We start from the raw sequence: 25440 nt of genomic DNA on the forward strand, positions 1-25440 counted from the left end.
CACACACACACACACACACACACACACACACACGCATAAAGATGCTGTTGCTCATGTCTCCAGTGGCCCCACCGAGTCTTGGCTCAATTCGTTCTCCCTGTCCGTCTGTCTGCAGCACGTGTTGCAGCATCTTGACTGTGAAATATGAATCCTTTATTCGATAGGTTTTTTCAGGCCCATCAATATCGCCCACATCTGTCTATGTTTATTTTAGTTATTTAATTGCGATAACATACTAGTATTCAATGCTTTCTCTGAATTATATGGTTACCTGATGTACAGAATAAACACATGTTGGTGGATGATATGGTTTATTAATAAGTAACAGAGATGATGGATTCACGTATGCTATTTGTGATCTGAGGCTCAGTTCTTTTGCTTTCCTGTTAGCAAGTCAGATCGATTGCAGTTTTGTTTTTTAGCCGAAATCACAGACGGAGCTTCTGAAAACGGCTTGACTCCCATAATTTGTAAACACAGTAAACAAATTTCAAAAGATTTTTTTTATCTTGTTTGCTGGTGTCTAGTTTTATGGAATATGATGTAATGTGTGTGCTGTTCCCGTTAGAGTTAAAAGCCATGATAAAGCAAGACATGCTGTGGGATGTGATTGACAAGTCACTACCCTATGAGAGTGCAGCATCTTTTGGTTTCTCATTCACATCCACCCTTTGCTTGTCACGCCTGACTTTAAAACACCAAATCTGCCGTGGGGAAAGCACTGAGCTTAAAGTAGCACAGCTCTAACTGAAGTAGCTATTATATGCAGTCTATGGTGAAAAGTGTGATGTTGTAAAATGTAGTAATTTATCAGCTAACTGTATGCAACACAAAAATACAGTTTCTTTCACATCTTGTACCAGTTCAACCAGAGCATAGTTTAACATGCAGAGTTCAAAGGCACAGCAGCAGCAATAATGTCTATTAGTTGAATATAATCTGTGCTTCTAATTATAGCTTTTGATCGCCACTGAAACACATTTACATGTTCATTCACCGAAAGGACAAAGATAACAGATGTCGTCAGTAGCGCCGACAGCAGCCAATCGTTTTTGGATTATAGAGATGATAAATAAAATATTATGTTGGTACTCAGAAGTACAGTAAATGAGGTGGAGATAGCACAGTTGTTATATGTGCCCAAAATTGGAAGCACAATGATTGGTCGTCCCACAGTTAGATTTGGAGAGCTGTATGAAAAATTATGCACTGAGTGAGATGAAAGGAAATCACTAGAATACAAGCTACAGCCTGTCAGCAGCGCCAGTTGCAGTATGAGCGCAGGCTGATTGAACACCCTCGGGCACGACAACACAAGGACATTTTGTGTGTGCAGGTGGGCCTGCAGATGGTCGGCTCGTCCCTGGCGACCAGCTTGTGAAGATCAATAACGTCTCTGTCGATGACCTGACCCCAGAGCAAGCTACTGAGATAATCAGGTCTGCACAGACAGCTGCATTCACAAACACACATGCATATGCCTGATGATTGGTACATACTCTGCAGTTATTTAAAATTAAGCAATGCATACCATGTGTCATCTTAACACCCTCCCTTTCTGTACTCTTTTTTTTTTTCTTTCAGGGAGTGCCCAGATACGTTGACTATGACGGTACTCAGAACAATGCTGGTGAGTCTGCCCTATCTATCAAAGACAAACACACTTCAAAGACATACACAGCACAAACAGACTTACAGTTAAGTGGATAATGGCTGGTCCTCTTCCAGCAGCACTTTAGATGAACTTAATGTATTTCTTGTTTCCTGTTTTCATTAGGTAGTAAAAGCGCACTCGCACAATGTGTCTACTGTGTGCACACGTGAATACATACTGTCCATATACAGTGTTTTTATGTATGGAAGCCTGTCAGCAAACTTATTCAGATACCTCGGGATCAGGCATCCTTGCTTACAACAGTCCTGTCCTCAGGGTCTCACCGCTATATCCCCATTAACTGTGACACCATAGTACACACATTCAAACTGACAGCTCTTCTTCTGCACACACATCCTTCATCAGTCAAACTGTGCCTGTGCGCGGGCACACGTTGTGGACCTCAGCCTGTATTGGTGAAGTTGACGTATGTGTTTGCACTGAGGTGAAATAGATCAGTAAATAAATGGCTGCATCAGCACTTTGGTGATGGAAGCGCCTCTACTGTGTGTTTCATAGCTCACAGCTCCCCCAAGAAATAATTACTGAACTCTAAGGAATTAGCAGCATTTCTTAGAAAATTTTCGTCTCTGTCAAATCAAGAGTTTGAACCACGATAAAAAGAGACTTTTCTGTTATAATTAGACAGTGAGATAAGAGAATTGCTTGGCAGTTTCTTTAAGTGCTTTAATCTGCCAACTGTCACTTGTTGTGCAGCAATGAAGGCAACAATGTGTTTATCTTTGTTACCACACAGCATGATTCATATTGCAGTATAAATTTATGATAAAATAATTGTATATAAAGGCTTCCACTTGTATGGATATTCCAGTTTTAACATCTACTGTATACAGTATATGATTCGATGAGCACAAGATTCACTCAAAGAGCTTGAGAATTTTTTACAAGCAGCATTTTTAAATGTTAAACACAAATCCATAATATATTGCATTAGCACCATGTATTTGTAATGGACAACCCTGCATTTTGGAGGTCATTGCCAAAACCAATATTCTTACTTGAGTCCACATTCTTTGGAGTCATGCATTAGTTTGTTTAGATTTGTAGTTAAAGACCATCACTCGTAGTTAAGTCGTAGCAGTTTAGGATGAAGACATCACTCATTGTGGGGAACCTGTTTACTAGCTTGCTGATTTGAAACAGATTTTTCATTATCGCTGCGATATGATTATCTGTTTCAAGAGCCATGACCCATGCATCGTTCACTGTTTATGAATGCATTTTTCTTTTTAAAAAAAAAAGGTCCAACAAAAAAAAAATAATAAAATAAATTTATTCTCCCCTCTGCACATTAGCTTTTTAAATCCATGCATAAAGCTTCCTCAAACATTACTGGTCAAGATAACTTAGAATGCAAGACTTCAAATGAAAACCAGCTTCTGATACTAAAAAGCATTTCCTGTACATGCAAAGTTTGCTTGTTCATATGCAGATATTTGTTTGATTCTGCACCACTGTAAATAAAGACACCAGAGCCATACTGGTTTATAAACTGTGGTGAAAGCTAAATTAGCAAACATCTTCCAGACAGTTTTTATAGGAGGCATATGATAACTTATGTGTAAGTAAGTAAGTAAAAAATTTTTATATAGCACATTTCACAGATAAAAATTACAAAGTGCTTCACAATAAGATCAGACATACAAGTTAAAATTAATTAAAAGCCTGTTTGTATAAAAATGTCTTCAGCTGCTTTTTAAAGGAGTCAGTAGATCCCCACGTGTTTTAAACCTAGTACGTGGGACCACCAGTAGCCTCTGACCTGAAGACCTAAGTGCTCGGGATGAAGCATGAGGTTTCAACAGGTCAGAGATATACTGGGGAGCTTCACCGTGCAGAGCTCTAAAAGTTACAACTAAAATTTTAAAATGAACCCTAAAATTTACTGGCAACCAATGAAGAGAAGCCAGAACTGGAGTAATGTGTGACCTCTTGTTTGTACCAGTTAAAAGTCTTGCCGCTGCATTCTGTACAGACTGAAGGCGATCCAGAGCTGATTTGTTGAGACAACTAAAAAGACCGTTACAATAATCCAAACGAGAAGAGATAAAAGCATGAATAACCATCTCAAGTTCTGCCTTTGACACCAGTAGTCTGAGTTTAGAAATGTTTCTTAAATGATAAAAACAGTTCCGGACAAGTTGTTTAGAGTGTTTCTCAAGAGACATTGAACTGTCAAATATAACACCCAAGTTTCTGAGACTCGACTGAAATGAAGGGTCTAAAGAACTGATATGCTGCTTAATTTCTGAGAGCGTGTGATCAGGTGCAATAATCAAAGTTTCTGTTTTATCTGCATTTAACTGAAGGAAGTTGTCATTAACCATTGTTTGATTTCTGACAGACAATTATTTAAACAAGACAATTTATAAAACTCAGAAGCTTTGAAAGAACAGTATAACTGAAAGTCATCAGCATAGAGATGATAAGAAATATTATTGTAACGTCTGATAATTTGGCTTTAAGGGAGGATATACATCAAAAAGACAATAGGACCTAAAACAGATCCTTGAGGTACCCCAGAAGACAGAACTGATGTTTCAGACAACACATGATTCATACAGACAGTAAAGGATCTCTCAGATAGATACGACATAAACCATTTTAAAACAACACCAGTAATCCCAAACAAGTCCTTCAGCCGATTTATCATGATGCTGTGATGTGATGACCAATATTACAATCATCACATTCATGAACCTTTTAGACATTTTTTACATATTAGTGTTGTTACATGTTATAAAGAACAACAGTAGCAAACAGTGGTCATTTATAACCTTGAATGTTTTATATATATATATATATATATAGATAGATAGATAGATAGATAGATAGATAGATAGATATAGAGATAGATATATGTGTGTGTCTTATATATGAAACTCAACTCCATGTTATAAGTGCTTGTTTGAACTACAGCTTGGAAAAACAAAAGCCAGAGAGTGTCTTATAATGTCCTTATATGTATTTATACATCTCTGCACTGCACCAAATTCAGCCCTGATTAGATTGTAAGAAAGAAAGAGAACATACGTATCCTGTGAGAAATTGCTTCACAGCTTATTGACTCGTATTTCTCACAGGGCCCAAAGTCATCATTTATCACACCGGAGAAGAGGGCCAAGCTCAGGTCCAACCCTGTGAAAGTCCACTTTGCTGAGGAGGTGGAAGTTAACGGACACACACAGGTGAGTTTGAAAATATACTATGCAGCTATTCGTAGCACTGCCAACTTTAAATCCTCTGGCTGCCTCTGTAGTGTATCATTGTGTCTCTGAGACAGCTTATGTGATTGTGGATAGATGATGTCACATTTGAAGTTTTATAGAAATGTCATGTCATGGTAATAGATCATGCTCAGCTCTCCACATTTACATCAGTGCACAGGAGTCATTAACACCCCATCTAAACCAGCTCTACACGGTCTGGGTGATCAAATCTGATGACAGCTACTTGCATTTACGTCTGTTATAAATAATTCTTCGTGTTATTTCTTTCTGCATTGTGTTCAGGATGCAAATATTATGGACTGATTTAATATAGAGAAGCATCAGTGTACTACAGTCTTGATTATGACTTGCTGAAGCACATTTTACACGACTCAGTTCACTGATTGTATTCAGTCACCTATTTTCCTGAATGGAGTCAAACTGCACAGATAATATTTAAACATGATATATCGTTACACGTTTGTCTTGCTTATAGCCAGGTTGACACTTTCAGTATTTAATTCATTATCTCCATCAAGGAGATTATGGTTTTCATAGCATCTGTCTGTAAACAAGAGAGGTCAAAATGTTGACTGTTAATTCTGATTAAACTTCATTTGGCTGTAGAGCGGGGTCATGTTAACAACTCATTAAAATTTGATCTACATCTACCAAGGCCTTCAAGGTCAGCATCATGATTTATTGGGTGAATATTGACAAAAAGCCTTATAACTTAGAAACTACATTTCTTACAAATGCGATGTGTATTGTCAACATTTAAAAAAACATTGTAACATTTGACCTTTGGCCTCACCTTCAAAGTCAGATAAGGTCAAACTTTCATGTCTTTTGTCTATAAAACTTAAAATTCTACTGCACTTGTTTGCATTGGCATCGTTTAGGTATTCATGCTCACATATGGGGATTTTAAATATCACATTATCACATATCTGCATCTGAATGTCACACCACAGTTTTTATCTGTGATATCACTTTTACATTTCACATCTGCCCTTTTTTCAGGTTGGCTTCAAAATTTGTAGAAATAAAGTATTGTCATCACAAAGAGAATGAGCTGCCCAGAGTGTTGTAGTACAATAATACATAATAACCTCAAGTTATTCATGTCCAGCTATCTACAAATGAATACCTATTATCCATTATCTACTCCAAAATAATGTTTGTATACAAAATACAATGCTATTCCCTAAAAAGTAAATACTGCCCAGAGAGTGAGGGGCCTTGGCGGAGGTTTGCAGTCTCAGAGTGCTTCTTATATTTTCACTGTAACCTGATGTACATTTGGAATATACTGCATATACAAGTGGGCTTAGGCCACGGGCACAACACAAAATAAATCCATATAAGGCAGTACCAGAGTTCTGCATAAGCATCTCTGACCAATACATTGTCCAAAAATAGAAAATAATTTTATCTTTATAATCTTCACTCAGCCTTCCACTGTCAATAACGAGATATACACATGACCAGAATTTACATTAAAATACCAGATTAATGGACCTAAAAGCTCATAGTATTCTGATATATTTTTCAAAGCTTTTGAGACAAAGTCTATTTTTTCAGTTCTGAGACACTTCATGGATAATTTATTCTGACAGGTTTCCTGATTTGATGTGGGGTAGCACAACAGAGATGCCATTTAGTGAGCAGGTTCAGAGTCTGTGGTGTGCACATGCAGGCATGTAGGAGGTTGATTTAATACACAGCAAGTGAACATGGCTCTCATCAATGCTGCATTTAAAAAAATATATCATAATGTGTGTTTTTAAAAAAGGCATTCAAAGCTGTACTTAGATCTCAGTCATGCACACTGTGTCGTTCTCTCAATAAGACTGAATGTAAAGCTCATTTATTTAGAAGAAAAGTACTTTAAGAGATTTTAAGTGCTTGAACCATGAAAATTTCTGACTGCTTACATTTAAGACATAATGTTGGTTTTTAGGATTTTTGAAACTTTCTCAGATTTTTTGCACTAGTTTGCAGAACAGAAGTTTAGTTGATGCCATGTATCACAGTTCAAAATCAAAAGCTTTAATCCAGCCAGCTGTGGGTCATTAACAGTAGATCAGACAGCGAAGCAGACAATTAAAGTGAGCGGCAGGCAAAATCCAGAAACAGTCCTAGGTGTCATTCACTGTGAAAACAAAGAATAGTACAGGGACAATAAGAAACTGTAGGCAGTAGTTGGAAAAGCTCGACTGGTGTGAATATGGCACACTTGCAACAGGAAGTATTGCACCAGGGGTATAAAAGGAAGTTGACTGGCTAATTGGGAACAGTTGTAGCAAATCAAACACAGATAAGAACTAATAAAGGCAGGTAGTAAAATTATGCAAAGAGACCGGAGTTCTATTGAAGAAAGGGATATTAATGGTTAGTGGCCTCTGTGATGAGTTTTCAGTCACCCAAAGGTGGCTCTCTCTTTTTTATTTAGCTCGATCACCATGGTAACTAATGATGAACACATAACTCGGTTAGAGTTCAGATTTTCTTCTTTAAAATCGGCTGTAAGCAGGATCTTTCCTCAGATTCTTTTACTTACAGAATGCCTTAAGTGTCATAAACATGTATTCTGTGCTATAGGAACACATTTTCGACACAACATACAATGCTAACAGCACCACTTGAAGTGGTGTGTCATATTTGTGAAGACCCAAATAAATTTTTCATTTGGAATTTTATTGTCCTGAACAAGAAAATAGTGGAAACCGCAGACAAGCTTTAAAACGTGATTTATGGTTTCTAGATGTTCCTTTGCACTATGACGATGAGTGCTTGTCAGTAAAACCAACATTAGATTCAGCTTTACTGCAAACTCGATGCACTTTGTTCCTTTATAAATCTGCCTGTGGTTATTCAGGGTTCCTACCCTGCAAGCGGATGTGAAATTAGCAGAACGAGGAAAACCACTGAGGCCGGAGAGCCCATTACTAAACACAGAGAAAACACAGATCAATATCCTCCCCATTCTCCGGTCCTAATGTCTGTGATTACAGGACAATAAATATCAGATTAAGGAGAAAAAAGGGTAGAAGGAGATGGTAAAGAGACCAAGAGAGGTGGAGGGGAGGGGGCGGGATGTTTTTATCATCGTTAAAAGGAAGACAAAATATGTAACGGGGGATGGGAAGCTAGCAAGGGAGGGGTTGTCTAAAATTTGAACGCCCTCTGTTTCAACTTCAAAACATGCAGACATCAATGTTGCATTGTATCACAGTGTCAATACAGAAAAACACTTTCTTAAATCATAAGAGAAGAGGGATGTAGCGGGAAAGATGAGTCACCGCGGAGAACGAGCCGGGTAGACAGAAACAGGCCAGAGGATATGATGCGAAGAAAAATGCTCTGTGAGAAGAGCTGAAGATGAAATAACACTGCTCTCTCACTTTATGGTCTGTTATAATGTGCTAAACATATTCAGTATTCTCAGTCTGGATTGCCAGCATTTAAAAATAACAGTGGTTGTGTTCAAGCGACAAACATACGTCAGGAAAATTCAGCAAATCTGTCTCGTGACCAGGACTCCCACTTGATGTGTCCCACATTTTAAAAGGCTCCGTTTTTCCCACTTTCCCCACTGGATGACAGACAAGACGAGCTTAATTCAAAGGCTGTGAAGAAATCAGGGTGACCGGGTGAAGCTGGCGGAAGGCAGTTCCTTGAGTTTTTTGCTTTTATTTTTGTAAAATTGATATATTTTGCTCATAAAACATTGCTGGAGGTCTCATTCTGTTTTGGATGCCAGCGATGTGGCGGTACAGAGAACAGTGCAGTCGTCTCACAGCAAGAAAGTTCTGGAATTAAAACTTTCTGAAGAGTTTCTTCCTAAAAGACAAGCATGTTAGGTGAAAAGGGTTAGGGTTAGATGCTATTGAAACAGCATTGAGTGGTGCATTTTTGGTGGGGTTCAGGATGGGTCTCTGAGGGTACACTATTTTGGTGATAGACTGTGATAGTGCTGTACCACTAATGTAACTTTCCCACCATGAATATATACCTACTGAAACCCAAAGATGATTATCAGACAGATCAGCAGCTAAAGTCAACAGTAATGCAACATAAAATTAAACACATGAGTGTAAGAAGGTTGTTTGTTTTTTTTATGGAGAAGAAGCTCCCAGACTACAGCTCAATGATGGCAAGACAGGAATTACAGATTCAGACATGAACAGCTGCAGGCGCCACAGATCAGCAGTCAATCCTGTTATACTCTGAAGTCTGCCTGCAGGAAGCATGCCTCGTTGGTACATTGTAGTACAGTCTCTCTGCGGACAACCCTGTACCGTCATAAAAAATTAACAGGCACACGGACATTCGCTCCCAAGTGGACCCTAACAGACTCATAGACCCAGAAACTGCAACACACCTTTAAGATTTCCCACATTATTGCACACAGAAGGAGCCACCCTGCTCCCTGTCAGACTTTTACTCCTGAAACCAACTAAATTCAGACTGCTTTTATTTTCTTCACAGGGGAACTCCCTGCTCTTCCTGCCCAATGTACTGAAGGTGTACCTCGAGAACGGGCAGACCAAGGCCTTCAAATTTGAGCCCAGTACCACAGTCAAGGTACTCTGTAGCGATACTGGAGTGTGGCATTATAATGACACACACCTAGCAGCTCTAGCAGAGTTTCAGAGTTGAAGCTGAGGCTCGTGAAGCAGGAAAAAAATCTCAGATTTCCTCCTGAGACAAAAACTAAATCAAAGTTTTAAACTAGACCCTGTAGGAGTGTGTTTCTTCCTGAATGTCAATCAGTCTGACAGCAAGCTCCACATTAAACTGTAACCATATAACGTTGAATTGAATTTACCAGATACAGCTGAGTGATTTACTCACTTCCTCAGCAGTTATTAGTATTAGGCATGCATTTGTTTCCTGGATTTGACAGCTACTCTGAAACTTTCTGTTACCACTCTGACACCTTAACACCTTAACTCAGCTCACCTCAGCAAATGTGTTCCCTGATGTTATAAAATATTATCTCTGAAGCTGTAATTTTCTTTGCACATCAGGACATTGTGATGACACTGAAGGAAAAGCTTTCTCTGAGCCGCATTGAGCATTTCTCGCTAGTGCTGGAGCAGCAGCACAGCATCAGCAAATTGCTGTTGCTACATGATGAGGAGAGGATACAGCAGGTATGCACACACACACACAAATTACATTTAAACAAAAAAAAGTATAAAATGCATTCCAAATAATATAAGCATCCGTGTTTCTGCAGGTGGTCCAGAAGAAAGAGGCCCATGACTACAGGTGTTTATTTCGTGTTTGTTTCATGCCCAAAAACCTTCAGATGCTGCTGCAGCAGGATCCCGCTGCCTTTGAGTACCTCTACCTGCAGGTAGACTGATGAATGTGCACACTGCTGGGCTTGTCAGATCACTACTCTCTTTTATTATCTGTTATAATTATTGTTTTTCTATTTAAGGATATTAATAGTTACTTTATTCATATGAAATGGCTGCTATTAATATCAATTCTGATTAATTGAGTCACTGCAAACTGACCTAAAGCATCAATAGGAAAACAGGATTCTCAACTCTGAATCAAATCAATAGGCAAAGTGTTGTAACACTTCCAAAAGTACACTTATTGCTGCAGTTGGCTCATTTCACCGTGATGCAAATCATCAGACTGAAAGGTCAGCTTGTTTGTAAGTGTGCAGTTTTTCATTAAATCCCACCTGCACCGTGATTCTCTTAAAAGAAGGAAGTTTGTGTTTGTTTTAATACCAAAGCTGACCCTGCTAGTTTGGACGTTTTTCTCCAATTAGCTACAAACTGCTGCAAACAAGACAAATCAGTTGCTACACAATGATTAATTCTGATGTATGTTGTCTGTTTGTGCTAGGGGGTGAACGATGTACTGCAGGAGCGTTTTGCAGTAGAGATGAGGTGTAACACCGCCTTGCGACTTGCTGCACTACACATTATGGAGAGACTAGCAAGCTGTGGACAGTCACCCAAAACCAACCTGAAGATGATCACGTGAGATATAGACACACCTTTATACGTGGACTGTACAGAAAAGATGGCGTAGCTAATGTGGAAGTGCTGTAAACCTGCTTTCTTTGTTTGGTCAGCAATGGCCGACAGTAGTCGCAAGAAGACATGCAGTTGTCTGTGTTAAAACCCTCAGCTGCCTGTGTCTGCGACTGTAGTAACATACTAATGTATTGTTAGAGGGCATGAAGCTGAATTTGTGAAGGTCCACCACTAATAGTTACATGTTACACTACAGCTCATGAGAAATGTTGTGTGCTGTCTATGGTGCTGAAATTATAAGTTATAAGTTTAGTTTGAGTGTAATAAAACTTTATTAACAAAAAATTTGTTTTTTTATCTTCAAATTTTCAATAAAAACATGAATCGCTAATTCATAACGAAGAAAGCTTGGTAACTACCCTTCAAGGACCTGCAGTTCAAAAAAGCACCCTTTCAATAGCCAAACCCATCTGTTCTCTGATTGGATTGTTAAATTTGTGATTGACATGACATTGACCAATCAAATGAAAGGAAGAAAAATAGGGTCAAAATTTGCACTTGTAACTTGAAACTTGAGTGCAGTTTCACACGTATTTTTTGGCACACACAAATCTTTTTTATGCACACACAAATTCTTTTCACACATACAAATCCTGATTTACAAGTGCAAAACTGATTTACAAGTACAAAATATTTATGACCGCAATTTGAGCCCATAGGGACCTCCAGGACAAGCTACTTTCAAAGCTACATGACTGTGACAGCTCATTATATCACAGCGGATTGCGATATAATGAGCGGTATGTATTATTGTAGAGTCTACCTTACAATATAAAGAGCCGACTGTTTTTGTGATTTGGTGCTTTATAAATAAAATTGAATTGAGTGGTAGATACAAAGACCTATACTGCCCTATATTGTACCATAATTATTATTTTTTTAATAATTGCGTGGAATGAGTCTTCAGTTGAATGTTTTTAACAGGCAAAAAATACTTCAATAAGTAAATGTTAAATTTTGGTCTTTTTTCTTTTTTTGCTGATCCGAAAATTGATCCGATCCGTGACTTAAAACCCTGATCCGATACGAACCGTGAGATTTTTGATCCGTTGCACCACTAATATCAAATGCAAAAAATATGTCATGGACATCAGGCACAGGAAGTCTTAATAGCCCATTTTTCAATTTGATGTTTGGAATTGGTTTGATAGTTTAAAGGTACTATTTGTTTGCTCTGACCAGCACATTTACATTAATATGCTTTAAAATACGTTTTCCTTAATAAAGTTTTATTGCGCTCAAATTTAACTGTTCTAATTTCAGGACCATGGAGAGGGCACACAGCTTTCTCATGAGCTGTGCTCTAACACGTTTTTTATTTCGAGCCTACACAAATTCAGCTGCGTGCACGTTGACAGTACGTGAGATGTAGATCACAGATACACACAAGACTTAAAAAACCTTTTTTTTCTAATCAAATCACAATTAACAACCTGAGCCAGCCCTATTAATGCATCGCCTGCAGCTAAAATCATCTCTTAGTTTGGGACCTTGTGGAGCCTCTGAGCCTCTTTTTTGTTTGCAATGGTGATGAATAGTTTGACAGGCAGGAGTGTCTTTGGACTGTGATGTTTGCAGACAACATTGTGATCTGTGGTGAGATTAGTTTAAACAGCTGGCCTCTACCATTTAAAGCAGAAGACAGTGCACAAGAGAGTTGAAGAGGAAAGTGCAGGCAGGTTGGAGTGGGTGGAGACGAGTGTCTCAGATAGCAGCAATAGTGAAAGGTGAAGTTTACAGGATGGTAGTGACACCTGTCATGATTTATGATTTTAAGGTGTTAAGGGTTTCATTGGGTTTGTTCAGAAGGGAGAGTATTAGAAATAAGTACATCAGAGGGACAGCTCATGTTGAGCGATCGGGAGACACATAGATGCAAGGCTGAGATGGTTTGGACATGTGCAGAGGAGAGATAGTGGGATATACAGTATATGTTGAAGAGAAAGAATGGATGTAGTGAAGGACAACATGCAGACGGTTGGTGTGAGGGAAGAAGATGCAATCGAGATGGAGGCAGATCATCTGCTGTGGCGACTCATAAAGCGAGCGGTCCAAAAATGAAGACGACCACAAATCTCTTTTTGCTTAAATGAGTGCCTTTCCCTGTTTAACATGCAGGTTTAACAGGCTAGTTGTTTTGTGTGTGAAAAAGTTTTAATATCCTTTTAAACAAAAACAAACCCTTTCAATCTGCATTTGTGTGTTTCCCTCAGAAAGACTTGGGGCATAGAGAACTTTGTGTCATCCACCTTGCTGAGGAACATGCGAGAAAAGGATCTGAGAAAGGCCATCGGCTACCACATAAAGAAGAGCCAATCCCTGTACGATCCCAAGCAAAAGGGCCTGTCAGTCGATCAGACACGGATCAACTATCTGGAGGAGCTGAGTGAACTCAAATCATTTGGAGGGAAATCTTTTGGTGCCACCATGATGGTAGGATTTGATCTGTATACTTTTGTTCTTGAGATTTGGTTGTATATTTAAATTTGAATCATCTTCTTTCTCTGCACTTTCTCCACCTCCTCTGTGTTGTTCAGCTCCAGGACAGGGAGTCGATGGTGACCCTATTAGTGGGAGCACGGCACGGGGTGAGTCAGATCGTCAACCACAAGCTGAGCATCCTGTCCACCCTCACAGAATTCACCAGCATAACACGCATCGAGCTGCTGCCTGAATCGGAAAAGGTCAGCCTGGTCAAAATATACCTGCAGGACATCAAGGTGAGACCTAAAAGGATACACACCCAAACCTAATATGCAAGAGGAACAGAATACCTCATCTGCAACACTGTAAACACTTTCCTGATGACATTTCCTGTTAGTTTTGTGAGCTATGATCAATGTTAGTCAAAATGTCACCGGATGAGGAAGCCATCTCCCACAGTTTGTCACTCACCCAGCTTGACGTTTAGGATAGCCCTTCATTAAATAACGTCTTTCTCACATTAGCTAGATATTTTATATCAATGTCTATCCACAGTCTATCCATTTTTGTCAGCTCTGGAGGTTTCTGCTTAAGCTGGAAACTAATTAGTATTATTTTTCATCTCTTTATTGGTGCATTTTGTATTTAGCACATGTTGTTTTGATCTGCATGTTTCCCCTTTTCATTAGGTGAACACGAGTAATTGTGCAGATTCTTATCAGTTTTGCAGTTTGGAAACAGTTTTGTTCTGTTTGGATGATTGTTAATTAGCTTTAAAAGCTCTCTTAATAAGCTGCTGACTTCCAGACCTCCTTAACTGCTTAAGCACAATATTAATTAGCATTCATCTTAACACGACCCACCTTTACTGCAGTGTTTTAATGAATTAAGATGAACAATTTCTGTTTTTCATAACCTCTTTATATTATTCTCTGCACCCCCTTGCATACAATATACAAACCTCAGCAGAAACAGTGGTTGAACTTTATGCTAAGTGCCTTTACACTGCTGAATTGTCTTTCCCCACAACCTCTCTTTTTCCATTCTCTTTCATAAAGCCCATTACTTTACTACTGGAGTCAGCTGCGGCTAAGGATATGTCCTGCTTAATAGCAGGGTACTGCCGAGTGTTTGTTGACCCTGACCTCAACGTCTTTCCCTGGATAGATGACTCCAAGAAGCACAGAATCTCTGCTGAGGAAGGTACAAAGACAACAATGCGTTCATCACACCTGTAACAATCAATAAATGTTATCTCGTTTTAATTTGGATTCATGTTCACAGGTTATGTTTCACGGTGTGGCAGTGACTCCGATGAATCCTCAGACTTAGACATGGAACCGCTGGTCAACCTGGTGTCTGACAAGAAGCCCCGCCTTCGAATCAGATCTTCATCAGATCCAGATGGACGGAACAGAAAAGACAGTCGGAGAAACAAAGATGAGAGTGAAAAGGGAGAGAAACCTGGCGAGGATAAAAGGCTAAAAGATGAAAAGGGTTCTGACACTAAAACAGAAAAGTTTCAGCTCGATAAGAATGACGAGAATGAAAGCTCAGAGCACAGGAAGGAGGTGAAGAGAGTGCAGGATTGTGGACAAATAGAGATCCACGTAACGGACAATGATTCGGGGAGACACGCTAGACAGGAAGGGGAGATGGGATGTGACGAGGATGTGCGAGCAGCAGAGGAGGAACCGTCTGTATCAGATTCATGTCATACGGACTCTCATGTCCTCACCAGCGCCTCCAGTGACACTCTCGATGGCCTGGAGGAAGATGACTTGATGTCATGCTCCTCTTCCTCTATCCACCCCAGTGCTGCTTCACAAAGTCACACCAGTGTCCATTCTTCGTTTCACCTTCACCCTTATTCTCATGGGCATGTACAGCCTCACCTGCTTGCCCCACCACCTGCGCACTCCCATCCCCTGATTCACCTCACAACTCCTGACAGAGGAGGAGGAGGGGCCTGCAGGAGATCAGGCGATGGAGCCGATCCCCAGCTCACCTCACCCGTCTCCACTTCTTCTCAGAGCCTTGCTGATGCCCAAAGATCTTCAGGTAACCTCTGCACTGATGACAGCTCCCTGTGTTTCGCGGAGCTCTCCCGCCTCGTGGACTTCCTGCCGAGCCCTCCAGAGGCCAGCGAGGAAGACGACGACGAAGAAGAGTTGAGGAGGAGGAGGAATGCGTTAAAAGAAACAGATGGGGGAAGAGAGGGAGGAAGTGTAAGCAAGGAAGGTGGTTTTAAAGAATATTTGTCATCACCTTCCCCGTCTTCAAACACAGACTTTGTGTTTAACTTTGACCAGAGCGACGCACGCTGCTACTACAACATCTGCTCCAACATCACCCCCGACAGTGCACGCAGCCTTTCTCATAAACAGAGAGAAGAGAGGGAGGAGGGAGAGGAGACTCAAGATGAAGACCTGGAGCCAATACCCATCCTGCACCCGCCCCCTGGCTTTGGAGACAGCAGCTCTGATGAGGAGTTCTTTGACGCCAGGGATCGTTTCACCTCACCTGAAGACCCGACATCAGGGGCTGTGCCAAGAGGTGATTTACTTTTCACTGTGAGGCTGATCTCAAGAATTTTCAAGTCTTGTATACTGATCAGCAATAAAGGTTGTAAATTCTGCTTTGTTGCCATCTAGTGGCTGAAGTGGTTACTCCCTAAAAGAGTTAGAATATTTACTGGATTACTGAAAATGTTACATAATTGCCAGAACATGTTACATAATTGCCACACCTAACAATAATGGTAGATGTGGTCTACTGATCCTGATGACACTCTTATGCAAGAAAAAAACTGCCATTTCCTTTACTGCATCAGTCCAGGTGGGATAGAAGTATAGTCTAACTGCATCTGAGGGCTTTTATGATATGCCTCAAATAAATATTTCCAAAGTCCACTACAGTACTTCATACCGTTATTCTACTAGATTTAAGGGGTTATGTTCATACCGATTACTTTCCAAAGGCAAAGAATTACAGGGGATTATTATTGGAAAAAAGTACCAAAGTGAATATAATCTTCTATAACTGCATGTTTTCTCCACACCCCATTAATATTCGGAAGACACCATCTTATTTATCTTATAATCTTTTGGTGGATGATCCAGCTTTGACTAGCTATAAAAGTTAGATTTCACTCTATTGACTCATCTATTAATCTAATACATAATTTGGACCTATATAAACATGTCAATGGAAGAACTATTTTAAATATAATTCATGAATAATGCTTATGTACTTTTCCTTTACATTGTTTAATGTTTTTGTTCTACATTTGACATGTAATGTTATGTTTTACCTCTACTCCCATGAAGGAAAAAAGCTGAAGCTTAAATTGCTCCAATTTACGGGATTTTTTGTTTTAATTTGATTTGATATAAAAAGCAAGCTTATTTCAGAGATGATGAGCTGATGGGCTACTCAAGGCCCCCTCTACTCTAGTAGAGTACAATAAAAATATGACACTGGAAATGAGCTGAATATATCCCCTTTAAGTAGAGTGTCCATCTACCACCACATTAGCTGCTAACAGCAAACATTGGAGCAAAACTAATACAAAAAATTGCAGACAAATAGTTTAATGGCAACTGCTGTGCAAAACGAAAAACTAACCTTAAAGGAAAAAGTGATGCAAAACCTGTAATTTTCATTGAATGTACATTTATGGCCTATTTTGTATGTCTGTGCACTGCACACAGAAGAATATAAATTTTGTTGTGATATTTGTTCTGCTTTAAACACAAAAGCTGAAATTTTTGTGCTATCTTGCAGACATTTGCACAGAGATGAAGCTGGACTTCCTCAGCACACTGAGCCTCAGTGATATCAGAGTCTCTGTGCCGGACACAGACAAAGTTAGAGAAGCAGAAGATGATAGAAAATGGAGAGAGGAAGAAGGAGGAGGCAGAGAAACTTTGTTCCAGCTCAGGAAAAGATCGAAGAAGCGGCGTTCCTTCATGGAAACCGATTACACGTCCAGGGTGTCGTATCCAGAGCCAGATCCAGAGTCAAAGCAGGCCCTGGCTTCCAAGCGATGTCATAAAAAACATTTGGAAGAAGTTAGCGATGCCCAGATCCTCAGTTCAGATCCTGAACCTTCAGAGCAAACCAAGAATCCTAGCCCCACTGTCTCCTCACTTACTCACTCTGAAGGGGAACCTGCTCAGCTTGAGTCAAAGCCCATTCTGTCAACACTCTGCTCGCGTGCACCAGGTTTTGGTTCTCTTGATCAGCCTAGAGACCCAAAGCCTGCTCCCAAAACCAGGAAACAGGAAATGGAGATGGAACCTGACGCAATGGAGTCCAAATCGGTCACCGATCTGGTGAAATCAGTGTCTCCAACCATTACTGTTGTCCGCTGCCGTGTGGATCCAGACGGAAAGGAGAGTGCCGATCGGAGGGGTGACGGAAAGGAGGAAGGGGAGGGACAGGAGCAGGATAGGGAAGGGAAAGAGGAAGGGAAGCCGGAGTCAGCAGGTTTGACAGGGAATGGACCGTTCACTAGTCATATGTTTTTGCAAGAAATCACTAAACAGAAGATTAAAGAGGAGGAAGAGAAGAAAGAGGGAGTGGGAGCATACTCGTCTAGCTTAAAGAGACCACTTGTGGGTGTGCAGGCGCCACCAGAAATCCACATACTGTCTACATGTTTACCAGACGGGAATAAAAAGGGCAGTAACGGCCTTTTGGTGTCCAGTTTGATTGCACCAGAGATGAAAGATGCAGAGGAATACATGCTTAAAGGCCCCTCATATTCACCACCACCACCCCCACCTTCATCCCCTCTACCCTCAGTACCAGTCCTTCACAAATCCCAGAGTGGCTGTCTAGTGAAGGAGGAAGAGGGCAGCGAGTACATGGAAATCCAAAACAAAATTACAGCTTCAGATTATATGGAACACAATCCCAAGACAAGCAATGACAAAGAACAGGCACACGTAAAAGTCACAAGCGTTAACGATGATGATGCCATCGGGGCTGTGACCATAAGCGATGAAGTTACAGACAGCACCACTTCTGACAATGTTTTTGATGATGATGATGAAGTGAGTAATTCACTGAGTGACAGGAGAGATGACAGGACTAAAGCTACAAAGTGTAGAGCTAAATCAGCAGGTCAAAGCGAGTCACAAATCAAGTCTCGCACAAGAATTCATTCTGATTATACTCGTGCTATAAACTCAATTACAGCAAAGCTCGGAGCTGCAACAAGCGCCACGTCTCCTACTTTTAATTCAGGTGTTGGATTGAAAAGCGAGAGCACATTTCTCAGTGCTTTAAATCAAGCCGTGGATAAACCCAGAAGTGAAACCCAAAGTGCTGAAGATAAAGAAAGTTTAGTTAGTTCTAAGTTAGAAAAAACTAGCATGGCTACAATCACCGATCTCGCTAAACAACCTACTTCTCCGACTCATTTCCTCTTCCAAACCTGTTCCCCTGCCATCATGGGCCGATTATCTGCATCAACGCTTAGGGGGAAGATTCAACAGCTGCCTCTTTATTTATCACGATCTCAAGAGTCTCTCAGTCAACCCGGGATTGGGAACGTGGCCCAGAGTCCTGCTGAGGACAACACCAAGGAAGAAGCAGAGGTCACCATTAAAGTAACAGACGTTAATGATGTCAAACAAAATGCTGACTTAGAAGTTGGCAACACTGCGGAGTCGGTAGAGTCAGATGATTCGGATACAACGGTCACAGGATCAGAGGTGGACGGGGAGTTTTTTGTAGAGCTAACATCAGCAAAGAGTTTTAATTCAGGGACAGAGGTGAAGGAGGAGGTCAGCTCTGACCTGCCTGTTCAGACTGAGCCTAAGCCCCAACATCGAAATTTGTTGTACTCTGGATCTGATAAGGACACACCAGGACCAATAACAGAGCCCCCAGCCTCCATAGTGAGCCAACTCCAAAGAGATGCCGCAGGTTTAAAAATGGACACTCCTGGTCCCATAAAAGACTCTCCAGAACCAAACTCCAAAGTCACAAGTCCCGATGCAGACGTACCAGGTTATAAAATAACCAATCGATCACCTTCCATCCCTCCTGCAATCGTGGTGACCACAGAGAATCTAAATGGGCCCAGGCTTCCTTTTCAGCCACAGAAAATAAGAAGGACAAGTAGCGACAGGCCTTTAATGGATCTTTGTAGACCTTCAGAGAAAGTTTCAGGCTCACCAAAAACACCTCCTTCAGGCTGCAGAGTATTCACTATCTGTGAGGATCCAACAGAGACAAAGGCCCAGGCCGAGGTGGTGTCTGCTCCACCTCTGAAGTCAGAGTTTGGGTGTGGTTCTGTGCTATCTTCTGGATGCGAGTCGATCGTAGAGGGGGTGCAGGTGCCACTGGATGCTTGTGGTTGCCCAGCTGTTTACACAAACTGCTTCGGCAGCGAGGACAGCTTCGATGATGAGCTGACGGTCTACGAGTTCTCCTGCCGCACACAGAGCAGCGGAGTAACGCAGACTTCTGGGGCAGGTCTTCCTCTAATGAGCTCTTCCCCTGTTCCCTCCTTTCTTTCCCCTACGTCCTCCCATTCCCCCTCTTTTCCTCGTTCCATTGTTTTCTCCTCTTCTACCTCTGAGCTCAGCCCTCTCCTCTCGCCTCTCTCCGACACCTCTGACCCTTTCACTTCTCAAACGCACAAGGACACCATGAGTCGGCTGGGTCAGCAGCGCTACCCAGAACCTCCCACGGGTTTCCAAGTACTCCGCTTAGATGTAGACCAGCTTCTTTCCATTCTAGAAAGTAGCAATGCTGACCGATCTGTAGGAGGACACAGAGCTCGTCACCCAAGAGAAACGTGCCCTGCTCACTTTACAGAGAACAAAAGGGTGCTCCAGATGGAAGCACGGCGGCTGATGTCAGGCTGCCAAAAGGTGGTGGGGATCGGACAGAGCCCAGAGGAGATGCTTCACTCTCTGGCCAACAGTTTCCGGACCCTGGTGGAGCTGGCAGGCGTGTGCCTCTGGTTTTCTGGGTGCGACAGGTGCGACCGGAGGAACGCAGAGGCCGTCGCAGGTCTGGCAGATGTGGCCCGCTCATTCAGGGACTTCTGCCTGGCAGCGGAGCGTGCCAGCAGCAAACGCAGCTGCCAGGACCTGAGCACCAAGCTGCTAGCCAAACAGTGCACAGCACTCACCGCCTCAGTCTTCTGCCTCACTCAGCTGTTCCGCACCCTAACTGCACTCTGAGGAGACCACAGCCCTTCGAGAAATTACCTTCAGCCTTGCGACCTGTGGCGTTCAACTCCACATCCGTGAGGTCACCAGTGAGCTCACAGCTGCTGTAGGTGTGGATAAGTGTGACCTGGGACTCTTGGCTTGCGGTGCTGTTCCTAGGAAGCTCAAAAAACTGGGGCCGGTTAACAGTTTTTTTTCTGGTTATCAAGGCAGAGATCGCCGAGGCGCATGTGGTGACTGACTAGCTGTGCACGTACTGTACCAAACAAACCAGATGGATAGCCAAGAGCCAGACTGTAGAGTGCTGCAAGCTTGCATTCCAATATCAAAGCTGATGTACTTGAATGTATTCTATGTTATTATCTGTTTGTTTATTTATTGATTGGTTTATTTAATGAGATACTGCAGTTTTGAAGAAAGGAATGTCAAGGAATAAATATGGAAATGTTTACAGTCATAGACAGAGGAGCAGTGGTGTGTCAAAGTAGTGGGCCTTTTTCACACATGCACAAGCACACATGTAATCGATTCAGAGTAACTCTGACTCATCCATTCATACACTGGCCTTTTGTTCAACAGACTGACCATTTTAACTCTTCTGATCATCTGACTGCAGTTTACGGATTCTTATATACTGTATCTTAATAGGACGTCAGTGAAGACTTTTTCTGAATGTTAATGTTTACAAAACCAAAAACTAGTGTGGGACATGATTTGATGATTTCAAGCCTGAAGCCATTTGCTGTTTTATAAACCTAGTAGTGGAATGCTCATGTATGCGCGTTGCAGGATTTTATGAAACGGCACATTGAGTTTTTTGTCCTTTTACACCAACATTTGATAGGATCTGTGGAAACGTCAAAGATTCTCAACATTTTCTTTCATTTATTTTCTCTTTGACTGAAACCTTCCAGTGCATGGTGACGTTACCATTACAGCTCCTTGCATTTATTTCCATATATTAATTTATTTTTGTATATTCCACAACAGTCCGCAGGCTACAGAAGATACTTATCAATAGGTATTTATGGTGTGTGACAGTTCTTGAGTTTCTGATTGCTTTCAAGATTATAAAAACCATCACACCTCTGCTTGAGTTCTGAGGATGAAGAAAAACGACTGTCCCTTATACTAAGTGCATTATTATAGATTTCCCAGTATGACTACAAGTACTACTTGACCAGTGACATAACTTGGCCACAGAATGCAGTATTGTTAGCTTTTTCAGCCTTTGACACATTATGTAGGCCGGTCAGACCCAGTGATTGGTTCACAGCCTCTTCTTAGTTTTCTTTAAAATTTGACACGAAAATTATGTAAAACGCTGATTTGTGGATAAGCTGCTGTATGGCAGCATTTTCACTGGGAATGTTTAACAGTTAAAAGGCTCGACACACAAGACCTGCATGTTCACTGCAGAAATAACCATCAAAACTCGTTTCACCACTTCAGTTCAGGGGATACAGTAAACTGCAAACGGTGTTTCTTTTTATGATAGCAGCCAAAACGCTTTTATTCACATTACTGTTTTGTTTCATTAGGTTCCAATAGGATATTTTCCTGTATTATTTTTTCCAGTTTGCAGAGAAGAATGGGTTTAGTTTTACCATTATCTCCGTGTGGACGTTTCCCTAAAAGTAATGATGGAAAACCTTTTTTTTTTAAGTCCTCTGTGCTCACGAAGCATGCTGTTATAATCCATAAAATGCATTGTTATCTCTTCAGGGATTTTATCTGTGAATGACGGATAGATGAAGTCTGTGCTTGCTTTGTAATGCTCAATTCCCACCATTAAAAACTATGTTATGATCTTTTCATGATTCCTTTTATTGTTCATCCAATATCATCTTTGCTGAGTCAGACAGACAATGCAACAGGGGTGCAAACTCTGACAAGGCAAGGGTGTCCAGATCAGCTTTCTCTCTCGTCCTCCTCAATGCAATATTAGAAGGATACCTTTATGATACTAAATATTAGTAATAAGCACTGGCAGCTCTTGTGGTAAGAAAACCAACTTTTGAAGATGAAAAAAGTGGACTCCCCCCTCCTGTGGGTCACAGTGGTTTGGTCTACTCCCTATATCCTTAATCAAAAAGGTGACGTTAGAACAAGGGACAGTATTTACATTCACCGCTCAACAGATTAAAACGGTTATAACTATTCTGCTTTTTTTTTCTCGGCTGCATTGCTTCAAAGTTGAATCTTATATATTAGAGTGTGACCATATTGTTAAGATGCAGCTGCTTAATTCATGTTTCTATATCAGGAAAGAGGAACAGCTGAACATAATCAACACAAACAAAGATAATAAAGAAGAGGGAAAAACAAAGTTGAACTAAACTGGGAAAATAATAAAATTAGGGAAAAATCAATCGTCATAGTTCAGTGTGCACATATGAAAGAGACTGGAGATGCTGTGGGATCTGTCACATGTGCTCAGAGTGAACCTGCTCTCATCTGTGACGACAACAAGGCGCCAGTGGCAGTCCTGCCAGTTCTGATGTTCTCTGGCGAATGTCAGTTGATCTGCACCGTGCTGGGCTGTGAGTAAATACTGGGCCTGCTGCTGGACTGATGCCCTCGACACCCATGTGATGGCTTATCTCTGACGCTGTGCTGGCTGCTGGGCTAGCTGAATACACCATCTCAAGCTACAAAGACACTTAAAAAAAAAGCAAATCTGAAAAAAAGACTTTAATTTTTACCACAGCAGGTAAAAATGGATCCACAGTGGTCTGACTGACATCACTGAAGTTTAACTGACTTTGTGTTATAGGATACTGTGATGATTACATGTTGTCCTAATCTCTTTTTTTAAACTGGTGTACAATATAATTGAAAGGCAAAAGACATAATAAAATCATGTGACTAAAAATCTAAAGGTTTTCCAAAAGGAAGTACTGAGAGATTTCACCCTGCAGACGCTTAATTCTGTCATTTCGGTTTTCTCTGTCACATCACATTTTTCAGGCTTTGCGGTCAGCAGCGACACAGCTGGTGGCATTAAATAGTTTTAGCACTAGAGGGCGGCAGTGCCACCTGATACTGTGTCAGCGCCTCAGGCACGAAGGCATGAGCAGAAACTAAACAAGCTGCTGCGTTTCTTGAGACTTCCCTGAGATTTTTTAAACCCAAATAAACAGAAGTTTAACAATTCTACAAACCTGCTGATAGAGATCATGTGACATGATCGAAAAGACCACATCTACTGCTGTAGTCACCTTAGTCATCAGATCATATGTTGCCTTAACCAGGGGCGATTTTAGCCTATTTTGGGGGTGCTTCAGCAGCGCCCTTGCTGCCAGAGCGATGGTGGCTGAGCGGAGGTGGAAGTGCCTGGCTTAAAACAGGACATATTAACTGCATTTAACCTTCAGTTAGACAGATTTGCCAACCTCAAGGAGATACGGTGTCTCCATTTTTCTAATCTTTTAATAATATTTTGTACATTTCGAGGACTCTTCTATTTTTGGAGTGTATTTTTATGTATCTGTATTATATTATACATACACTTTAAAAGTGAATCTCTGTCCAAAAAATGCACTCAGTTTACTTTTTACTCACTATGAGCATCATTCATTATTCTCCCGCAGTAATTAAAGTTAGGATATGTATTTTTTTTTTTTTAATTCCAATACATTTTTATTTTGCTGTAGTAGTCTTTAGCAGCATTTAAATAACCTTTATCAGATTTGATGGTTTTGTTACAGACTTTTCAAAAAAGTATTTTGCTTTTCTTTCACAAATGTGGGGATTAAATTGTGTTAAAATGTACAAAACAGTGATGTCATGTTTTGTGACGAGGACCCAGGCACAGAGAGACTTGATGAATTTAAGAATCTTATGATTTAATAAAGAAATTTGCAGACTTGCACAGAGAGGGTAAAATTATGATGACTGATAATGGAGATGAAGACAACAGACGATGACAGGGAGGAACAGGGGTTTAAATGCACCAAGGAGACAGTCAGAGGGAACTCGGGACAACTGGAGACATTTAAGGATGCAGGGACTGACAGAGACAGGGAAGAAGTCTCATCGTGACGAGTAAAGTTTACCTTGCCTGGATGGGCAGCTCTCTGGGTGCTCAGCACCCCCAAAGCTCTGATCCTAGAATTGCCCCTGGTCTTAACCCTATTTATCACAATGACAAAAAAAATAACCAAACACTACTTAATTTATTGATTTGATTTTTGGCAAGCTAAGCTGCTTTTTGTGCACTCAGTCATGTTGCCAGTTAACTTGTTTAGTATCACTTACTTTTCCAGCGTTTTGCGTGCCATCCCAACTTTTCGGGGGGACTTATTCTTGTCTCAAACATGTTGTCAATTCCAAAATGAGCCAATATATATCATGAAATGGTAAAACATCTCAGTTTAAACAATTTTCAAACAGTTTTCTGTGAATAAAATATGAATAAAGTGAAATATTGTTTATATTTTACACAGAGTTCCAGCGTCTTTGGAACTGGGCTTTGGTCTGGATCCTTAATACAGAGGAAACTTAACTTCGAACAGAGTTTTGGATGATGTTTGGTTGCTCCTACCATGAAGAACAAATAATGTATGTTGCTCATCCTGTACCGTTCAACTTATATCTGTCTTACTGCAGACTACCTTTATGTACCAGCTGCAAGAGCAGTGTCTTTTGAAACCATTTGCTAAATGGTAAATGGCCTGTGTTTGTATAGCGCTTTACTTAGTATCTAAGGACCCCAAAGCGCTTACTGTCTGCTAATGCATAGCCTCTGATGTGAAATCCAATAATAGCCCATCTCTGCTGATGTTTATAGTGATATGTTTGACACTTAAAATTCTGTGCTATATAAGCAACAATGAAAACGTGATTATGTATTTCTTTAAGTATTT

The 25440-nt window shown here is 40.8% G+C and overlaps 1 protein-coding gene across 3 annotated transcripts in view; it reads left to right on the top strand.

The window, feature by feature from the left end:
* Positions 1–23058, top strand: part of LOC102313531 (FERM and PDZ domain-containing protein 1) — a 51337-nt gene extending 28279 nt beyond the window's left edge. For 2 of the 3 annotated variants that reach the window (XM_005944519.3, XM_042226893.1), the window contains exons 5-16: positions 1337–1439; positions 1585–1630; positions 4759–4863; positions 9379–9474; positions 9921–10046; positions 10133–10252; positions 10762–10898; positions 13169–13388; positions 13493–13675; positions 14438–14582; positions 14664–15935; positions 17166–23058. In XM_005944519.3, coding sequence (XP_005944581.1) covers positions 1337–1439; positions 1585–1630; positions 4759–4863; positions 9379–9474; positions 9921–10046; positions 10133–10252; positions 10762–10898; positions 13169–13388; positions 13493–13675; positions 14438–14582; positions 14664–15935; positions 17166–20584 — 5972 coding nt within the window. In that variant the 3' untranslated portion in view covers positions 20585–23058. Of the gene's footprint in view, positions 1–1336; positions 1440–1584; positions 1631–4758; positions 4864–9378; positions 9475–9920; positions 10047–10132; positions 10253–10761; positions 10899–13168; positions 13389–13492; positions 13676–14437; positions 14583–14663; positions 15936–17165 lie in introns of those variants that run through there. The other variant, XM_042226895.1, reaches the window with a different exon arrangement.
* Positions 23059–25440: the final 2382 nt, after the last annotated feature.

This window comes from Haplochromis burtoni, unplaced genomic scaffold (assembly GCF_018398535.1).
Source record: "Haplochromis burtoni strain Fernald_Lab_line unplaced genomic scaffold, NCSU_Asbu1 Contig_233, whole genome shotgun sequence".
Taxonomy (NCBI): Eukaryota; Metazoa; Chordata; class Actinopteri; order Cichliformes; family Cichlidae; genus Haplochromis; species Haplochromis burtoni.